This window comes from Sciurus vulgaris (genome assembly GCF_902686455.1).
Source record: "Sciurus vulgaris genome assembly, chromosome: 3".
In the NCBI taxonomy this organism is placed as follows: domain Eukaryota; kingdom Metazoa; phylum Chordata; class Mammalia; order Rodentia; family Sciuridae; genus Sciurus; species Sciurus vulgaris.
The window spans coordinates 39,044,138-39,066,343 of record NC_136463.1 but is presented as its reverse complement, the minus strand read 5'-3'; the positions used below and the strand labels follow the sequence as shown (position 1 = coordinate 39,066,343).

Sequence of the window (22,206 nt, the reverse complement as noted above, 5' to 3'; positions counted from 1 at the left end):
TACCTATTCTACCATATTCTTTGAATTACTAATAAATAGATCTGTTTTGTCACATTTTCTAAATGGCATAGGTCATAAGTGTAATATAATATAAAGCTGCTCCCCACCCTTTCCACTGCAGTCATTTCCCCACCTCCCAACTTCTTGTCAGTCTGTGAACATCCTAGCTAGCTATTGGTTCATCAGTCAGCTTGCAAGTATCTTTCTCGGTTATTGGTCCTGTTAACCCGCAGAATTCGACTGCTTAAGGATTGCTCCCAGCCCTTTCTCTTCCTCTCCTCACATTCATGCTTTCTCTTTCCTGTTCACTCTCTTTCTCTCTCCTCGCTTTTCACACTCATTCTTGCGCGTGCTCTCTCTCTTTTCCTCTCATTTTCTCTCTAACCCTGCTGGGAGACACTCTGTTTGCTTAATAAACTCTGTGAGTTCCCATGTCCGGAGTGCTTTCTGGGTTCTTACAATAAAATGACATAATTTCACGTGTAGAGAATAATCTATGAAGATTTCATATATTTCTTGCCAGGTGTATATGAAAGTACTTCCCCTTTGACTTTTTTCTTCGTATTTGGCCTCGTCTCACTGTGGCTTCCTTGATACTTTTTCCTTCTAAGTCTTCTTTCTTAGATGATTTTTAATCTTTTCAGTTCCATGTTTATTCTCTTCTCTGACCGTTAATCTTGGTTGTCTCAGAAGGCTCAGTCTGAACCCTCTTTTTCTTTTTTCTTCCTTTTTTTTTTTTTTTTTTTTGTGGTGCTGTGAATTGAACGTAGGGCCTTATGCTTGCAACTCAAGCACTGTACCAACGGAGCTATAGCCTTAGCCCCAGAACCCTCTTTTTCTATGTCTATCTATGTATTCCCTTAGGGAAATTATTTACCAACCACAGCTACTACTGCTATAAAACTGTACCACTTATAAAATATTTTTATTTTCCTTGCTATAATAAAGCCCTGTGTTTGGATGATATTGTTATAATTTTATTGATGAGGAAACTTTGTCAGTCTGTGAACATCCTAGCTAGCTATTGGTTCATCAGTCAGCTTGTAAGTATCCTTCTCGGTTATTGGTCCTGTTAACCCGCAGAATTCGACTGCTTAAGGATTGCTCCCAGCCCTTTCTCTTCCTCTCCTCACAGAGAAGTTGTCATCTGTCCAAAATTATGCAACTTGCAATTAGTGGAGCCAATACTTGATTTTAGTCTTCTAATTCTTGATCCCTTGCTCTTATTACCATATCTTCTTGTGGTGATTTCACCTGAGATATATATATGAATTTCTTCCCAAATTTTTCTCTCTCACTGCCAGTCACTTGTCATTAGCTGCCTGTTGGACTTCTCTACTCATTTTTCTTACTTGAAACCTAAAAGAATTAAGAACTGAGGATCTTGGGGCTGTAGGTTTAGCTTACTAGTAGAGCATGTGTTTAGCATGCACAAGGACCTAAGTTCAATCCTCAACACCCAAAACAAGCAAAATAAATTCAATACCTGAACATTTTATTTTTTATGTTTTTAAAGAAAAAATTATTTCAATTTTTTATTGAATTTTTATTTCTTTATTTTTTTCTGAGGGCAGGGTTTGTCAAAAGTAGGACCTCATACATGCCAGGAAAGCACTCTACCACTGGACTACATCTGCAACCCTCTAATTGAATTTTAAAATGTTTTATAGTTATAAATCTGATATTCCTTTGCTGCCTCGTTATGTCCTATGTAAAATTGACCTTTCTCTTTTCTCTGTGTATATATGACTACAGCACTGATGCAGGTGACAGCCCTGTTGGCACCACCACTGCAACCAACCTGGAACAGCCTCAGGTTATCCCTTCTCAAGGAGACCTTCTAGGGGATCTTTTAAATCTTGACCTTGGTCCCCCAGTCAATGTGCCACAGGTGTCCTCCATGCAGATGGGAGCAGTGGATCTCTTAGGAGGAGGACTGGATAGTCTGGTAAGTATCTTTCTTCTCCCATTCTCTGGTTATTTTTAGTTCTTATTATGCTAGAACTTTTTATTTTTATTTTTATTCAGCTTTTTAGAACTAGACCTTTCCATAATAAGCAGTAATGTCCTTTGATAAAGGACAGGATAATTTGTCTAGGTTAATTACAGTACTGTTCATCATTGGTATTAGGCATGTCTGCAAGTGTATACAATTATTCTATTATCTTGCCTCTAAATAGAATTTTGTTGTTCAGCAATTTTAATATCTAATATCCTTTATGGAGTATATTATTGTTCCTGCTTCTTAACTCTGGATCAACCCTGTAAATGCTCCTTTTGACCTGAATAGCATTAAAGAGGCCTCGTAAAGATCATCCTGTGTTGTGGTTTTCAAGCCTGTACCTTTTAAATTTTTTATTGGCTTATGCCTTGTCCAATTCTGAAAGGTTTTGAGGCAGCCATTTGAGCCATTTTTATATAAAAGGTACCTCTGTTACATTGGGAAGAACTGTTTGATTGGTTATTTATCCCCTTCATCCCCACCTCTTCTACCATGTTATACTTCCAATTTAATTAGCTTCCAGGATTCTAATACTAAAAGGCTCCAAAGTCTACACTGTCTGTGAATATGTGCCATCAATAGGAACCAGAATTATTTTCTTGTTGCTGTACAAGATGAATGAGAAATGTTAAGTGTGATCTTCAGTCTATATAGAGACCAGGAAAATAACTTGTCTTATCACATGGCTTCCTGCAAACAAGTTACTTAACTGTGGTGGAATTAGAGTGTCTCTTTTAGCTAAACACTTGAAATGAGATGTTTCTCAACCTAGTGGCTATAAAGGTGCCCAATAAGTTTTCCCCACATCACCGGAAGACAAATACCATATTTATGAAAAATTTGTGTTCTCAGAGATATATAAACAAAACAACCTCATTCTCTGCTATACATCCCAGCATCGTCTCTTATACTTTATGAGCAACATTGTGCCTGGGGTTTAATGCCAGCCAGTACAGGTGGCATTATTTTTTGACTAGCAGAAAGTCTGAGGAAATAGGGTAACAGTCATCTCTCTCTGGGTTGCGCATTTTACTAATGGAAAGTCACTGCTTCCAGAATCTATACACTAGCCAAGCAATGGATTTCAGCTTATATTGACTCAAATGAGTGCTTTTATTTTTTTTTTTTTGGGGGGGGTAACATTTTGGGGGGGGTTGCTTTTCATATTCTTATCTTTAATAAATGGGCTTGACTGATTATATAAGCAGAATAGTTTCCTCATATCATCATTCCATGTTGCCATTTAGCTTCCTTATAGAATCAGAAGGTGAACAAATGAATATTTAAATATTCATGGAGGCTCACAAGAATCCCTTATAAAATTAAAAATAGCCCTTCCTATTTTTTTGACACATCAACCACAGGCTGAATATTGTATCCTCTTCAAGTTTATGCCTTAACCTTGCTTACTACCATCCCTGATAGCTTATGGCATAGTGAACTCATTGACCCAAAGAGTGACATTGAGGGATGGAGGATTCTAGACTTTTTATTTCCTGATGCACTTTTATTTAGCACAGAAAGAAAGAGACATGTTATTTCCACTTGACTCTGTATTAATTCTTGCCAGCTTCCAAAACCAATGAGTTTTATTCCTGTATATGGATATCCAGTTATCTATTAGAATTCTTGTATTACTTCAGATAGAAAAACTGTTAGAACTTGCTTGGATTCTACTAGCTGAAGTTGCACATAGACTGTTTTCCATTTTCTATTTCTTTCCTTTTTAATCTGCTTTTTTTTTTCTTGTAAGCAACATTCTTTTTGGTGTGGGGAAGTAAGATGATTTTTTTCAATTTGGATTTCTAAATATTTTGTAGTCTTTGCTAGGTAGGCACAGTAATGTTCCCATGTAACTAAATTTTAGCTTTTCCTGACTTTGATATTTAAAATGGTATCCTTGGTCTTGTAGCACTAGAAAGTTTTTACAGTACAGATTTTTTGAGCTTCTTTTGGGATATAATTTATCCCAGAAATCAAAATGAGAAAGAAAAGAGTACTTATTTTTACTTTGGATTGAATACATAATCACTCAGAGAAATAGGATTCCTTTTACAAGAACATCACAAGGCAGGCCTAAATCTGACTGCATTGAAGATAAGTTTATAAGGCAGCAATGGACTATGCCACTTTTTCTTTCTTCCTTCCTTTCCTTTCCTTCCCTCCCCTCCCCTCCCCTTTCTTTCCCCTCCCCTCCTCTCCCTTTCCCCCTCCCCTCCCCTCTCCCACCTCCCTCCCTTCCCTTCTTCCTTTTTTTTTTTTTTAACTGAGGATTGAACTCAGGGGCACTCAACCACTGAGCCACATCCCCAGCCCTATTTTGTATTTTATTAGAGACAGGATCTCACTGAGTTGCTTAGCACCTCTCTTTTTGCTGAGGCTGACTTGGAACTCACAATCCTCCTACCTAAGCCTCCCGAGCCACTGAAATTACAGGCATGCACCACCACGCCTGGTGGACTATGCCATTTTTAAAACTGCTTTTATTGTTCTCGGGCAAATAATCTAATTTAGAGAGGAAAGTAATCTTCAAGGTTATCTTTTTTTTTATTGTAAACAAATGGGATACATGTTTCTGTTTGTACATGGAGTAACAGCATACCATTTGCATATTCATACATTTACATAGAGTGATGATGTTTGATTCATTCTGTTATTTTTTCCCCTTTCCCCCCACCCCTCCCACCTCTCTTTTCCCTCTATACAGTCCCTCCTTCCTCCATTCTTGTCCCCCTCCCACCCCCCATTATGTGTCATCATCCACTTATCAGTAAGATCATTCATCTTTTGGATTTTTTAGATTGGCTTATCTCACTTAGCATGATTTCATCCATTTGCCTGCAAATGCCATAATTTTATTATTCTTTATGGCTGAGTAATATTCTATTGTATATATATATATATATCACAGTTTCTTTATCCATTCATCAATTGAAGGGCACCTAGGTTGGTTCCATAGTCTGGCTATTGTGAATTGAGCAGCTATGAACATTGATGTGGCTGTATCTCTGTAGTATGCTGATTTTAAGTCCTTTGGGTATAGGCCGAGGAGTGGGATAGCTGGGTCAAATGGTAGGTCCATTCCAAGTTTTCTAAGGAATCTCCACACTGCTTTCCAGAGTGGCTGCACTAATTTGCAGCCCCACCAGCAATGTATGAGTGTACCTTTTTCCCCACATCCTCACCAACACCTATTGTTGCTTGTATTCTTGATAATCACCATTCTAATTGGGGTGAGATGGAATCTTTGTGTAGTTTTGATTTGCATTTCTCTTATTACTAAAGATGGTGAACATTTTTCCATATGTTGATTGCTTGTAGATCTTCTGTGAAGTGTCTGTTCATTTCCTTAGCCCATTTGTTGATTGGATTGTTTGTATTCTTGGTGTAGAGTTTTTTGAGTTCTTTATATATTCTGGAAATTAGTGCTCTATCTGAAGTATGAGTGGCAAAGATATTCTCCCACTCTGTAGGCTCTCTCTTCTCATTGCTGATAGTTTCCTTTGCTGAGAGAAAGCTATTTAGTTTGAATCTATCCCAGTTATTGATTCTTGCTTTTATTTCTTGTGCTATGGGAGTCCTGTTAAGGAAGTCTGATCCTAAGCCAACAAGGTGAAGATTTGGACCTACTTTTTGTTCTGTAAGAATCAGGGTCTCTGGTCTGATTTCAGGGTCCTTGATCCATTGTGAGTTGAGTTTTGTGCAGGGTGAGAGGTAGGGGTTTAGTTTCATTCTGTTGCATATGGATTTCCAGTTTTCCCAGCACCATTTGAAGAGGCTATCTTTTCTTCATTGCATATTTTTGGCACCTTTGTCTAGTATTAGAAAATTGTATTTATTTGGGTTTGTGTCCGTGTCCTCTATTCTGTACCATTGATCTACCTGTCTATTTTGGTGCCAATACCATGCTGTTTTTGTTACTATAAAGTTATATTAATCTATATGGACAGTGCCATTTTTTGAACACATTCTCAAAACTAGAGAGGGTTAATGTGTGTATGTATACCTTCTGAATATCTTGTACAGGAGAGATTACTGATTAAGTTGATCTGAGGCAAGACCTAGGAGTCTGCATTTCTTAACTAACTCCCAGGAGATGCTGAAGCTTCTGGTCCCTGGGCCACCTTTGGTATAGTAAGGACAATAGAATACCTGTAACCACTATGAACCACTTGACCTTGGTGTTTGAACCATAGCTACTGGTAAACTCAGACACCTTTTTCTCTTGACTTCAGTAGTAAATTCATTCCTGAAAAAAGGGCCCCTTCCTTTCCCTAAATTAATTGAGAAAGGGCAAGAAACTTGTGAAATTACTGAGAGCCTTTTTCTCTAGGGAGAATAGTGTTGCTCTCTATTAGACTGTGACTCAGATCTCCAGCCAGGTGGGCATGATAACTTACTCCTGTAATCCCAGTAACTGGAGGCTGAGACAGGAGGATCAGGAGGATTAAAAGTTCAAGACCAGCAGTTCAGCAAGGTCTTAAACAAATTAGCTTAAATAAATAAACAAATAAGGAGAAATGGGGATGTAACTTTAGTGGTAAAGCTGCTGGGTTCAATTCCCAGCACTTGCCCTACTCCCCATAAAGGAATATGACTCAAGTCTACATTTAAAATATGGCCAAGGTTCACAGTGGTGCACACCTGAAATCCCAGCAGCTCAGGAGGCTGAAACAGGAGAATCTCAAGTTCATAGCCAATCTCAGCAACTTAGAGAGGTCCTAAGCAACTTAGCAAGACCCTGTCTCAAAATAAAATACAAAAAAGGACTAGGGATGTATCTCAGTGGTTAAATGCCTCAGGGTTCAAACCCTGGTACCTAAATCAATCAAACAATAAATAACAAATAATAAAATAAAATATGACCAGAATTAAAATTCTGTGGTTATTTGGCCAATGGCATTTAGGTTAGCTCAGTGATCTTTTCAGAGAATGTATTGTGTTACTCAGTCTTCCATTGTTGGAAACAAAATATGTTGAGATAATCAACTTATAAGGAGGAATTATTTTGGCTCACAATTTCAGAAGTTTCAGTTGCTTGGCCCCATTTGGTTGGGCCTCTGGTGAGGTGGAACGTGTGGTGACAGGAGCATGTAATGAAGGAGGCTGCTTACCTCATAGCAATTGGAAAGTAGAGAGACAGAGATAGAAAGGGGGCAGAGTCCCGGTATAGCCTTCTAAGACACATTCTCAGCGATCTGACTTCCTTCCAGTGGGCTCCACCTTCTACAGAATCTGTCATTTGCGACTGGTGACTAAGTCTTTAACGCATTAGCATTTAACATGTTTAAACCATAACAGTTATGGTCCAGGCCTCTGGACAGTTGCTGCTGCTTTTAGCATTGGTTTCTAACAACCTCACCCATAAAGGTCAGAGGTGTACAGCTTATGAAGTATTGCTTGGCAGCTCCTAACCTCTTCATGGTTCTCACTTCTAGCTACACAGTTAGTCCCACATCAGTAACATTAAAAACAATACTATTGCTGAGAGTGGTGGCACATACCTGTAATCCCAGTGACTTGGGAGACTGAGGCAGGAGGATCAAGGGTTCTAAAACCAGCCTCAGCAACTTAGCAAGGCCCTAAGTAACTCAGTGAGACCCTGTCTCTAAATAAAATACAAAAAAGGACTGGGGAATGTGTCTCAGTGGTTAAGTGCCCCTGGATTCACTCCCCAGTAACACCCCCCCCAAAAAAAAAAAAAAAAAAGATTATCTGGGTACAGTGGTGCACACCTGTAATCCCAGCTACTTGGAGGCTGAGGCAAGAGGATCACAAGTTCAAGGCCAGCCAGGGCAACTTAGTGAGACCCTTTCTCAAAATAAAAATGTCAAGGGCTGGGAATGAAGCTCTGGTAGAAACTTACCTGCCATGCACATGCCCTGAGTTCAGTCCCCAACACCACATACATACATACATACATACATACATACATACATAAAATCAATACCTGGGCCCACAAGCAGTTTAACAAACCACAAGGTAAGACCAAGACATTGTTATTTTTAAAAAGTTGTGCGTCTTAATTTAATTTTGCGGCCAGGATTGAGAATATTGAACCCAAAGAAATTCAAAATGAAGTTAGATAACTTATCTCTAAGGTAAGACATCGACTTATACACACACACAATAATACGAATAATTTTTAAAATAATACTATTTTCTTGCAAAACTCTTTGGCACATCCTCCAAAAAAAGACTTCTCTGTTTCTTTTTTTGTTAGATGAACCAACCTATCAGAAGTTCACTGGAAGTTAAATTTGACCAATTTAGATAGTTAATCCCAGGGTCCTTTCTACCTTTCCTTACTTCCCATTAGAAGTTATTTTTATTCTTTTTATATCCCAGTGGTTCTCCCATGAGATGTTTCTATTTCCTTCTTTCATCATCATACTTGTGAAATTTTGAGATTTAGTGAATTGTGACCTTTTTCTAGAACTGTCACATTCAGGAAATGTTCATTAATTGACACAGCACACCTGCATTTTCAAGTCTTCTTCCACCAGTAATGTCTTGTAACATCTGTGATTCTTAAACGAGTTTGGGGTTGGGATATTGCTGTGAATAAGGAAAATACATGTATCATACCTCCCAGATGGTTGATTATTGCATGCTTTTGAGGAGGCAATTACCTTTGAAAATCATTGATTTAGGCTGAATGTTAAAAATGGAATGGCACAGGCCTTAAAATGAATTCCCTACCTGTTTTCTTTAGTTTTCTAATTGGAACATCCAGATCCAATTTTTTTTTTTTTTTTTTTTTTTGGGGGGGGTGCTGGAGATCGAACCCAGGGCCTTGTGCTTACAAGGCAAGCACTCTACTCACTGAGCTATCTCCCCAGCCCCCAGATCCCAATTTTTTGCTTGACCTTCAGCATATTTTCTTTTGCTTATACTACAGGTATAACAGGAAACTACAGGTAATTTTCTCCTTAACTATCACCTTGTTATGGAGTGAATTCAAGAAATGTAACTTATGTGGTTGATCTACTCTGCACACAGAGCATAATACTACATTATTTTTAAGTGAAGGCTTGCAAAAAGTAGTTGTTTGGTCTTTTTTTGTTTGTTTCTTTGTTTTGAAAGCCATGCATGTATTGTATTGTGTTTTTGTTTATTTGTTATTATAAATGCCTTAGATATTTATGAAATTGCTTGTTTTAGGTAGTCTGATTTTTCTCTCAGTGTAGATCTTTCTGGTTTCCTGACCTACTGACCTTGTGTCTTGCACATGTGTTATGTGCTCAGGAGTCTGACATCTGTAAGGATTTTTTAAGTAATCATTGAATCCCAACTATCAGTCTGCCAGCAGAGGCCTTGAGTAAATTAGTCTTTTGTTCATGCATGGTATTGTGCATTATTCTGTTTAGATAAGTGGCAGTGGTATATATTTTAAAATGGAAAGGAAGCACTATCCAAAGTACCCTTTCTGTACACTGTTAAAGGGTTTTGTACTAGAGAAAGGTAAATTATGTTCGTGTGTAATAGCATGCAGGGGAACTTGGCCTTTTCTTAACTCCTGGTATATGTGTTTCAAAACTTCACACACTGTTTCTTACAGGCTTTTACCTTCCAGATATTTTTTTCATAAGTAATCTATTAATAGTGTTGAGTTTTTTTGGCCCATGGAAAATTCATCATTCATACTGATTTTGCACTTTACCTTTTCTTCCTTTGGGGGAGTTTTTGCAGTGACTTACAGGCCTAGTTTTTGGAGTTTTGTTATGTAAAGAGATCTTTATAAGTTGTTGCCTGGTTTTGCCCAGTAAATTTTTCATTTTGTCTTCTATCAGTGCTGTCTTTTTATCAACACATAAGTTTAAGCAAGATTGGTTTCAGACAGTGTAATTAGTCAGCTTTCTGTCACTGTAAGAAAAACCTGAAATCATAGACTTGTAAGGAGAAAAAAATACTTTTGGCTCACAGTTTTAGAAGTTTCAGTCTATGTTCAGTTGGCCCTCTTGCTTTTGGGTCTGTGGCAAGACAGCAAGCATATCCTGGTACAATTGCATGATAGACCAAACCACTCACCTTATGGCAAATGAAAGAAAGAGACAAAGAGTTCCACTCTCCTATTTAAGGGTACATCTCTCATGACCTTTCTACCAGGTTCCATCTCTTAAAAGTTCTGCCTCCCAGTTGCACCATGGACTGGGAACCAAGCCTTTAACACATGTACCCTTTGGAGACCTATCTAACTATAGTAGTCATTTTGGGGAATAGTTACTAATTATTGAGTGCCAGTTTTTGTGCTTGAACTTTTATAATTCTAATCCTCAGAATAATCTGACAGCATAATTGGTATTATGCTTCATTTTACAGAAAACTGCAAGGTGACATAGCAAGTAAGTGAAAATTAGAACTGGAACCTAGGATTTCTTCAAAACTTCAAAATTTAAGCCTGGCATGGTGGTGCACACTTGCAATGCCAGTGACTAGGGAGTCTGAGTCAGGAGGATCAGAAGTTCAAGGCCAGTCTCAGCAATTTAGTGAGATCCTGAGGCAAAATAAAAAGGACTGGGAACATTATTACCCTATGTACATATGTAACTATACGACTGATATAATTCTACATCATGTACAACCAGAAGAATGAGAAATTATACTCCATCTATATATGATGTATTAAAGTGCATTCTACTGTCATGTATAACTAATTAGGACAAATTTTAAAAAATAAAAATTAAATTTAAGAAAAAAGGGCTGGAGTTGCAGCTTAGTTGTAGAATGCCCTGGTTCAGTTGCCAGTGCTGCAAACAAAAGCTTCAATTTTTTTCCTCTTTCCACTATCCTGATTCATCCAGTTTGTTTGTTCTTTATGCAAACTTGTAGAATAGAGTTCAGTTTCACCTAACTTTGATCCTTATCAAATGGGTACATGGTCTCTAGAGTACATAGTAAAGTGCAGGCTGCATTTAAAGCTTCACGATAAACATAGCTTACTGATCATGTCTTGCAATGTTGTCTTACTTGATGTTGAGTGATGTAAACACAGACTAAACTCTGATGTGTTAGGGCTTAAAATGTAAAATGGAACGAGGTTGCTTTCCCTGGGCCTCTCTGTGCTGTACCTTCGTGTTTCCCTAGAGGTTTGAGAACTGTAGAACTGTTTTTATTTGTGAAAAGAGAGACTGGATAAGGTTATATACCTTTCTTGCAGCAGAAGGATCAAGATTGTTCATCTTACCTTCTTTAAGTATTGAAATCTCATCTCCCCATCTATTTGGCAATGAATAGCAATAAACCACTAGTATTTTCAGGACAATTAAAAGATGTATAAGTGTTCTTTTGCTAAAAACTTGCTACCAGAACCACACAGACAATACATTTTCCCTCTAGAAAAAGCTTTGGCATAGAGGGGTTCATATTTCCTCCATTGGTTCTTTTCATGTGTGTTGGCAATGTTGATGAAGATACTGTGTTCTAGACCAGTTAATAAACAATTTTGTCAGCTTTCTTTCCCTTTGGTGAGCATCTTTTCCAATAAAAGGATTTGTTTCAAAATTGTTTCCCAAGAATATTGCCAGTAGCCCTACTTACATAGTTACTAGAACATTAATTCATTCAATAAATAACTACTTGAGTGCTTACTGTTATATGTCCTATATGTAGCTGTGAATAGAAGACTCTTTGCAAGCTAATTTGCTAATGTGGGGTGGGGGGTAAGACAGATAAGTGATAAATACATATATAGCAAAGTTGTAAATACTGTGAAGTACAGTGAAGCAGGATGCAGAGATTTTCCTGTGGATTTTTATTACATTCAACATTAAATTTTGTGGCCATTGTGAGAACTTTTTATTCCTTACCAGAAAGTAATCTGTTGTATTACCCTACTTTACTACTGATATAGAAGCCTTTTTTTCCCCTCAAGGAATGTTCTGATGATTTTATATGATTTTAGCTCACTTGGGCTAAAATCATAGGTCTACTTTTAGCTATCAGTTTACTTAAATAGCTTTTGCATGGTTACAGTCTTTTAACCAATTTCTTTAGTTATATATTATGAGGCTTTTCTGCATAGCTATTGGGAGAACCAATGGCTGAGAACCTTGCTTTCACCTCTGAAATGCTGTGTGCCTTCTAAAATCTAAACCCTAATAAGAAAAACAGATTGTTGTTTTTGATACCACTAGGATTTTGAAAGCAGTTTTATTGTTTGTGATAGGAATCATTGTATCCTATTTTTTTATTTTTATTTGTTGATGGATCTTTATTTATTTATTTATATGTGGTGCTGAGAATCGAACCCAGTGCCTCACACGTTAGGCAAGCACTCTACCACTGAGCCACAACCCCAGCCCCACTGTATCCTATTTTGACATCATTCTGTTGTTGAATATTGGTAAGCCATATTACTTGATGCATTCCTTGAATTCCCTTCAATTCAGTGAGTTTTGGAAAGCATGACATAAAAGAGGTAAGCACTGTAGACAGGACCATAGAAATATCTGAACTTAAGATATATACCCGTAATTAAGAAAATGTCTTCAGATACTCAATCTCCACAGTTTCAAAAGCAGGTAGATACACCTAAAATGGGCTAACCCAGATCAGTCACTATGCTGATTTGTGGCAGTTTTTTTTAAAAAAATCTGGTCAGTTGATATTCCTTTATTAAAAAAAAAAAAAAAAAAAAATTCTGTTTCTTTGAGTCAGGCAATCTTTTTCCCCTGTAGAGCTTCGGTCTTGGGTTCTCTCTGTGATTCAGTATCATATTGCTGTTGAATGTTATTGTTCCTTTGGTATCTATAGCTGACCTGGAGCTTATATGAAGGCTCAACTCTCTAACTTTTGACTGCCTGACTCTGCTACAGAGCTCTTGCTATCACTCTGAAATCACATTAGCCTGTAAGTCACAGTAAGTTACCACAGAAATCACTGCTTACTATTCAGTTACTGAACTAATAGTGCAATGACACATTATTGTGTAGTTCACCATGAATTGAGTCTCATTTAGCACTTCAGACATAGTAAAGTGACCACTCTTGAACAGTAGCCAAATATTAACTTCATTCTTAGGGGTCTGGGGGAACTATACCACTAGCAAAAAAAATTGAACCTGGGTATCAGCTAAAGATCTTTAGGAGAATTCTGCTTAATTTTCAGCATTTGAAATATTCTTTTCCTAAAGTTGGCACCCCTCCCTCCTTCCTGTATGATGTTTCATTTGGCCCGTAGTTGACATTATTTCCTTCATGGAGAAAATGGCAGCTTCAGTAAGGCAATTTTGGGAACATTGAGCTGTGGATAGCTCCAGGAGACACTTAAAACAGTATCTAGATACCTAAGATCAGGAATAAAGCCATGTCCTACACTCATTCCTTTTCACTGTTGACTCTCACCAGTTTCACTGATATCACTCTGAGTTTTACAAGTCTTAATTTGATTTAATATGGGCTCCTGGTAAGTATGGGCCCAAAGTAGTCCCTGATAGATGAACCTGACTCCAAATAATACCGGAAACTGAACTGAAATGGTTAATGTCTAGTTCAGGCTGATATACAACCATCTGTTTTCCTGGGTCTCCTTTTTTTTTTTTTTTTCTTAATTATCTGCTTCATCCTGCTTGTCACTATAGTAGATAGGTGAGGCCACTTACTGGGTAATTGGCTTCCATCCTTCCTGACATTTATTACTCACTGCCTCCCCCCTTCCCCGCCCCAATTGTTGTGCTAGCACCTTGCCATGTTTTCAGAGAGGAGGATAAACTTCCCCTTATTTTCTCTTTTTACATTAAGAGAAAAGATGCAGAATAAAGTCTGAATAAGCTGTAGTCTTGCTAGTTAGAAAACACATATTGAAGTTGTTCTTTGCACTCTCTGGACATAGCACAATTAGGTGCAACTTTATATTACTGGCTGTGTGTCTCTGATACCCTTAGGACCTTGTCTGGGTCAAGTGAGAGTTTTTGTTTTTGTTTTTGTTTTTATTTGTTCTTTTTAGTTATACATGACAGTAGAATGTATTTTGACATATTATACATACATGGGGTATAACTTCCCATTCATGTGTTGTACATGACGTGGAGTTGCATTGGTCGTGTATTCATATATGAACATAAGAAAGTTATTTCCCATTCATTCTTTTGTCTTTCCCATTCCCATCCTCCCTCCCTTCCCCCTAAACCCCCACCTTCCGGTGAACCTATACTCCTCCCTCCCCACTGCTCAGCATCCCCGCATTGAGGCCTTTGGTTTTTTGGGATTGTTTTAGTTCACTTAGCATGATAGCCTCCAGTTCCATCCATTTACTGGCAAATGCCATAATTTCATTCTTCTTTATGACTGAGTAATATTCCATTGTGTATATGTACCTGAAGAGTTCTTGATTCTGGCTAGTTGCCTCTGATATACTGAACATAAACAAAGGAATATCAGGGTTGTTTTTCAGTTTCTTCCGTAATTATGAATAAAATTGACCATGGGTGAGACTATATTTATATTTTTTCTAACTAAGACAGTGTTCACATGATATTCAAAGATAAGAATAAATTCTAAGAAAGGGCTATAAATGGGCTTTATATTTTCATTGTTATAAATATCACCAATGAATACTTTTTCTTAATACCTTTTATTGTATTTAGCATATTTACTGTTTCCTTTCCAATGTGGGTTCTCTCCCCCGGACCCCTTTTTGTCATTGAGTTCCAACCAGGTCCATAAAGAATTCTCTTTAAACTTGGTTTCTAAGCCTGGCTAGAGGAGGAAGTGGTTGAGGGATAAAGGGTAAGCCTAGTAGAAGGTCATAAAACCACATCAAAGAATCAGGACAGATGAGATGTTTTATAGAACCCTTTCCATGATTTGCTCACCTTCTTTAGAAAGGGGTTTTCTTTCTTTCTGCCCAAATTCTGACCTCCTTTTTATTCAGAAGTAAACTCTGAAGTCATTTCTGAATAGATGAGCCATGTGTACCCCAAATAATAATTAATTCTCTACTACAATGTTTTTAACCTTGGTTATACATTAGAATCAACTAGGGAAGCTTTTCAAAATTCTGATACTCGCAGTGTCCTTTAGAAATATTAAATTACTGACTCTGGGAATAAGACTCAGGCAATAGCATTTTTTAATTTCTAAAATTCATATTTTATTTTTTGAAATGAGATCTATGTTGCCCAGGCTGTTTTCTAACTCATGAGCTCAAGTGGTCCTCTTGCCTCCACTTCTCAAGTAGCAGGGACTACAGGCATGCACTACTGCTCCTGGCTAATAGCGTTTTTTAAAGCACCCACACCCCTGCCCCCCAGTGCACACACACAAACAGGTGATTGATTCCATTGTATATATAAGGTTGAAAATCATAGTTACTCATACATAATGGAAATAGTTATTAGTGTTTGAAAGTTTGAATCTTAGTCTAAGAACCTTCAGATTTTTATAAAGGGGAAATTAAAACTTAAAGACCTCCCCAAATTAGACTGCCTTTGCAGACATACTTTGTACAGCTTTTTAAAAAACACATATCTACTCTCTGCTCCAGTCTTAATTGGTCTGTTCTTTTTTCCTGATCATGCTTCTATGCTTGCTTTTTTTCAGGTTTTGTTCATCTTGTTTGAGAAATGCCCTTCCTCTGTTTTTGCATTTTATAATCCCTTTCATGATAAACACACATTGCCACTTCTTTGAATCTTTTCTTCATTATCCTTCAACTAAGAGGTTGTTCCCTTCAGAACTTTCCTTTTTTTACTTTAGTATATTCTGTATGATTTTGCATTCATGTTTTGTTTTTCCTGCCAGTTCTTATTTATCTATACAGCCCCCTTATTGCCTTTTATCTTTACATGCCTTGCATACAGTAAATGTTATATAAGTGTCTGTTTGAATAAAAGGAATTTCATGCTTTTCAGATAGCGTGCTGCAAATGTGTGCTGTTCTAGAACCAAGGAGAAAGCATATGTATAATCTTTTGTATTTGCTTTCACGCTTTTCCGGTTATTCAAATTCTTGCTTGGGATGACCTCTTCATTTATGTAACTATTGATTTTTATCCCATGTCTAATCATTTAGTAATATTCAGGAACCAGCTTCTGTAAATGTTGACTCTAGTTTGGAGTGCTCTGTAGTTTTGTTACAGAGCATGTTATTAAGTACCTGCTAAGGTTATTCTCCAAGTCTAGAAACAGAATTTTGTGATAGACCTCATGGATTTTTTTAAAATTTATTTTTATTGTAAACAAATGGGATACATGTTGTTTCTGTTTGTACGTGGAGTAACAGCATACCATTTGTGTAATCATACATTTACATAGGGTAATGATGTTTGATTCATTCTGTTATTTTTTCCTCCCCCCCACCCCTCCCACCCCTTTTTTCCCTCTATAGAGTCCCTCCTTCCTCCAGTCTTGCCCCCTTTCCACCCCCCATTATGTGTCATCATCCACTTATCAGCGAGATCATTTGTCGACCTCATGGATTTTGAGTATAGATTGATTTTTAGGTTTTGGCAACAACATCTTACATACTACTAAAAGTTTATAAATAAGATAAATAAATCCTCTTTCCCAAGTCCTGAAGATACATTACAGTTTTATGTTTTAACAACCACAGCACAATGATCTCTAAACTTCTAAACTGAATGAGAAAATAAAAGAAAATTTTTAGACTTCTAGTCTGTTTTTAGAGCAGACAAGGCATTTGCTGATTGTTGTAGGTGCATAGTGAGAACTAGGGAAGAAACAAATATGGAACTGTAACAACAAAAATAAAAATATTTTGCTTTGTAAACAGTGCCTTTAGTTTGTGTGTATGTGTATGTGTGTGTGTGTGCGTGTGCGCGCGTGCTGCATTTTACATGCCAGCAATTTTCGGCTTCATTCTTCTTTAATGTTTTTGAAAGACTGCCTTCAGCATGAATTGAAAATGGGCAAAACTACAACCATGTGGAATTATTTTCCTGTCAGCCAGCTAATTCAATTAGTCTAATTCCCTAATACTTAGCCTTCTTTTAAATGACATACTTCAAATAAATCACAGCATTTCCCCTTAGTTGTACTGATATGAGAGAGATTTGAAGCATTGCATGCCTCTCCACTTCTCCCTAGGTAGTATATCTTTCCATTTCAGCTGTTTTCTTTCTTAAGAATGTTCTAAACATCACTTTTGTTTCACCTACAATTTTTGAAGCTTGAAATTGCAGCTCAGTACTGGTTTGATTGCATCTCATTGAGGCAGCAAGTTTCATAGATCAAAGCATATTTTGGTCTTTCTTTACTTTTCCTTTTTCTCCCCTTTAAATTTATTTTTAAAGAAAAAAATAAAACATATTTAAAACATTGCTACTTGGAAATAGAACTTCTTAGAATATGCAAATTCTTTAAATCTTGTTTAGGTTTGTGCCCATGTATCCTGGTGGAAAGACTGGATCTGAAACATCCCTGAGATGTCCCAGCTCCATCTTCTTTCCAAGTTTTCTCAAAACTGCCACACCCCATCACTACTACCACTTGGTTCCCCTAGGTCATATTTCTTTGCAATGTAGAGTTTTCTCAGGCTTTGAGAGACAAGTTGAATGGCATGTATTTCCAGCAACTCGGTAGAGCAATTTTCAGATTCTATATGGGCATCTAGTACTTAGCTAAATGAACTCTACCTCTCTCTCCTCTCTCTCCTTTCTCTCTTTCAGCTTGGCAGTGACCTTGGCGGGGGCATTGGAGGAAGTCCGGCAGTAAGTGCCATCCGTTTTTTTCACCATGGGAAGCGCTGCTCCCTGATTGATGCCTTTCCTTTGCACACATTATCAGACCAGCCACTGCTGCTGTCTAGCACTGCACACCAAAACCTTTATAGTAATATGAGGAGTAGATAATAGTATAGGGTTACTTGGAATCTTTGGGGTCATGTACCACATGTGATCTAGGGACATCTTCAGGGATTGGTCTGGTGCCTGTAGAGATCTTTGTGTTTCTGACATTAAAGAGCTGATGGAAATGGAACCTCCCATCTTGACTGGAGAATGCTCTTATTCCCTGGTGTCATCTAGAAAGACCTTTAGAGGGTCACCTGGACTCAGAGTGAGACTCTCCTCATAATGGGAGTGTGACTACCATCTCCCCAAGGAGAGCTTCCTGTCACATTTTTATGCCTAAATGGGGAAATAAAATTTGGCTGAACCCAAGTGGAAATGAAACTGCTGTTTAAGTTGGCTGCTTCTCCCTCTTTCTATAGAAATCAACTCCCCCTTTGTTTGGGAATCTATAGGCCTTTTGCACAGAATCATGGAAGCTAAAATTGGAAACAGACAAAATGTTGGATTACTGTGTTCCTGTATCCTACTGAATACTCTTGTCTTGATAAAGCTTCTGAAGAGTGTGTGTATCTTATCAGTGATGAAAAAATAACTGTGATGACTAAAAAAAAAAGTATACTAATTTGACAGCTAAGAATATCATTAATTATGGTATTTTCTTATTGATACATCAATACAGATAAAATAAATAGAATTTTTAAGGACTGTAAATCTGTTCTTCCTGATCTTCTCTCTCCCTCTTTTTCCCTGCAGGTGGGACAGTCCTTCATCCCATCATCAGTGCCTGCCACCTTTGCTCCTTCACCTACTCCTGCAGTGGTCAGCAGTGGACTCAATGACCTGTTTGAACTCTCCACAGGAATAGGCATGGCACCTGGTGGATATGTAGCTCCTAAGGCTGTAAGTAAAGAGTTAGCATAGTAATACTTTCTCCCCACCACCCCCTGAATGGACAAGCCCAAATTCCTTTTTTTTTTTTTTTTTTTTTAAATATATTTTTCAGATGTTGATGGGCCTTTATTTTATTCACTTATTTTTTTATGTGGTGCTGAGAATCAAAACCAGTGCCTCACACATGATAGGCAAGCGTTCTACCAGAGTCACAATCCCGAATTACTTCTAACATCGTGTTACTTCTACTATTAATAAATCCAAGATTTGGCCCTTGCAAGGAAATGAAAGATGACTTCAAAATTAACACTAGGAAGCTCTGTTAGCATCCTTGTTAAATACTTTTATAATTAAACTTAAAATTGGAAATATTGTCTAAGTATTTGAATTTTGTTCTCATATTTAGAAATGTCTATTTTGTCAACAGTGAAGTGAAAACCTAATGAAAATCTGATATATAGTACATAGGCTTGAAAAAGATACAGCAGAGAGAAGTAACTTTTTCATTTCTTGTTCCTTTTATTCTCCTTTCCTTATTGGTATTACATATGGATTCGAGAGTGCTCATATTTGCTCATATTTGCATATTTTAATGGACCTCTTTAGAATTCTGATTTATGTTTGTGTCCCTGGGGCTCTTCTAGTCTCATCTTCAAATGATGTGACTCAGGTTGAAATTTAAATACAAGACAGGGAAATTCCTATAAACAAAGCTTATTTAAGCTCTTGGGAAGAATACTAAACCAAGCTAGACTTGACTTCATAATTGATTTTCTGAAGACTGGCCTATCTGCTTGCTTCATGATTTCTCTGTCTGTTCATCTGACTTCTTAGGGAGGATCCTTGCTAATGAGATGTTGACCAGTTGTCTATTCCAGGAATTATAATGCTGTGCATACAGCCATTGCAGAGAATAACCAAACATGACAAAACAGATATAATGTTTTGGCACAACTTAGTATCTTTGTTGTAAGGTCTACTATTTTGATATTATCCCTACAGACTTTACTACTAATTAAAAAATGACAATGTACTCATTTACTACCATTAAAGTATTACCTATAAATGACCAGTTTGAATAATATGTAAATACAAGACAGTAAATTAACTCTTCTCCTGTGTTCTCCCATATATAGCCACGTTTACTTTCTCATATGTCCTTTCAAAAAAAAGAAAAAGTCATGTCTATGCCTGTATATCTGTATCCTTTGAAAATGTTACATCGGTGGGATATACTGTTTTGTACCTTGTTTTTTCACTACCACATTCTTTTGAATGACTGTATCCACAGTAAGCACTTAGCCCACTCTTTTTGTTGATGATGGTGTTAATGTTTCAGGGAACATCCTTGCTTTCTGTATGTCCTAGTGTATGTTGCAATTTGCTTGATCATTTAAATATTTTCAAATAGACATTACTAACTTGCCTACCAAAGAGGTAGTGTCAGATTTCTTTTCCCATCAACAAAATATAAGAGTACCTGATATCTTATATCCTCCTTTATTGGGGTTTTCAAATTTTTGACCCTCTGATAAAGTAGAAAATAATATCCTGTGGGTGTTTATCTTTTTCTTTTTCTCCTCCTCCTCTTCTTTTTCTGTATATTATCAAGATTATTCACCACCCACAAACTCTGGTTTTCTGCCTTAGGTGGTCAAAACAGCTCTTGATTTTCTGATTTAAAAATTTTTTTTTTTTTTTTTTTTTTTTTTTTTTACTGGTTTAATCCAGTAATGTCACAGGTTTTGGGACCAAGGTGTGGGTAGTAAATCAATTGTATGTAGAGAAAAGACATTCATATTATTTAAGCAAATCTTGAGTACTTACTATTTACCAGAAATAATAGCAAGAGTTAAAATATGGGTAAGACATGGTCTGCCACTAAGGAGAGATTATGGGTAATGATGATTGTCTTCAGAGATTATACTGTCAGGATTTTTCTTTTTACTTTTATTGTGTATTTTGGTAGCAGTACTCAAAAACCTTGAAATTACCAAGTTACTGGAGGATAGAGAAAGAGCCAGGAACACCCACAGATGATTTTCATTTTGTTTTGTTTTGTTTTGAGTTTGCTTGCTTTGTTTTTGTTTTTAAATAATTGAGATTGATCACAAATTTTAGAAATTACCGCTTTGTCCAGACCCTTCTTAACTCGATATTTATGGCATAAAAGCCACCATAGTTTCCCAAAGAAATGAAATCTTAGCTTCGTTTTTATTTGTTAAAAAAAGAAATAGCATCAAGATAAGTCATATCTTGTTCCTTTGGGCTTCATACTGTTTTAGGTCTGGCTACCTGCGGTAAAGGCTAAAGGTTTGGAGATTTCGGGAACTTTTACTCACCGCCAAGGGCACATCTATATGGAAATGAACTTCACCAACAAAGCTCTGCAACACATGACAGATTTTGCAATCCAGTTTAACAAGAATAGGTAAGAGATAAGAGTCCCTAGCTTGATGTCGAGACATCAGTGTACCTTGCGTCTAATGAGAGAATGTTGCATTTAACTGTCAGTAAAAACTCATAGGTTAGCAGTTATTCAATGTAGTGTGATCCTGGGCTCTTACAAGTCTCTTCCCTTTTCAACTTCAACTCTGGAGGCCCTGGATAATTTGGGGTGAGGAGGGGGCACTCATCCATATGTTTTTTGTTTCTGTTTTTGGTTTTTGTTTTTTTGGTCCTGGGGTTTGAACCTGGGGGTGCTTAACCACTGAGCTACATCCCCAGTCTTTTTTATATTTTAGTTAGAGACAGGGTCTCACTGAGTTGCTTAGGGCCTCACTAAGTTGCTGGGGCTGGCTGGCTTTGAACTCATGATCTTCCTGCCTCAGTCTCCTGCGCTACTGGGATTACAGGTATATGCCACCTCACTTGGCTACTCTGATAGTTTATTAATCCTTTCTTCATTATCTTGTGATTCAATATGGTGTGTATTAAATGTGTTTTAAATAGTGAAATCCTGTAAACAAATTCATCCATGTAAATGAAGAAATCAGAACTTATTGTCTTTTAAAGAATTCTAGTACTAGAATTTTTAAATAAAATAATTAAAACAAACTTAATTGGAATCCATTTGTTTGTTCAATGAATAATTTTTAGCATATATGTGCCAGATGTTTCTAGGTACTGGTGCTTGATTTGTGAACCAATCAAACCTGATATCTAAAGTTCGTGTTTGGGCAAGGAAAAACTATTGTACTTTTATCAGTGTCAGAAATATGGAAGATGGTCTTCATGTTAACCGAATAATTAGGCTCTTAGTAATGAGTTCTCTGCCTTAATAATAAAAATAACACTAAGAAGTAAAATTTTGGTCTTAAATTTCTCAAACATCACTTGTTTTTAATTAAATTTTGTGATTCAGGAAACTGGCAATTAGACTTCAACAGTAGGTTCATTCATTTGTAAATATGAGATACACAACTGCTTGCTTGTAACAAAGTAGTAATTGGGCCATGAAAGCAGATTTCATAAATTGGTTGATGACAGTTTACACTAGTCCTTATTTATTTCTAATCATTTAGCAATACTTGGTATCCTGGATTTGACAGTTTGGCATATCA

General features: G+C 37.0%; 1 protein-coding gene across 5 annotated transcripts in view; it reads left to right on the top strand.

The window, feature by feature from the left end:
* The window catches only part of AP2B1 (adaptor related protein complex 2 subunit beta 1), a 114,160-nt gene that overhangs the window by 57,449 nt on the left and 34,505 nt on the right, over window positions 1–22,206 (top strand). For 4 of the 5 annotated variants that reach the window (XM_079133555.1, XM_079133552.1, XM_079133554.1 and 1 more), the window contains 4 exons: window positions 1,756–1,948; window positions 17,630–17,671; window positions 18,506–18,652; window positions 20,929–21,074. In XM_079133555.1, the coding sequence (XP_078989681.1) occupies window positions 1,756–1,948; window positions 17,630–17,671; window positions 18,506–18,652; window positions 20,929–21,074 (528 nt within the window). The remainder of the gene's footprint in view (window positions 1–1,755; window positions 1,949–17,629; window positions 17,672–18,505; window positions 18,653–20,928; window positions 21,075–22,206) is intronic. The other variant, XM_079133556.1, reaches the window with a different exon arrangement.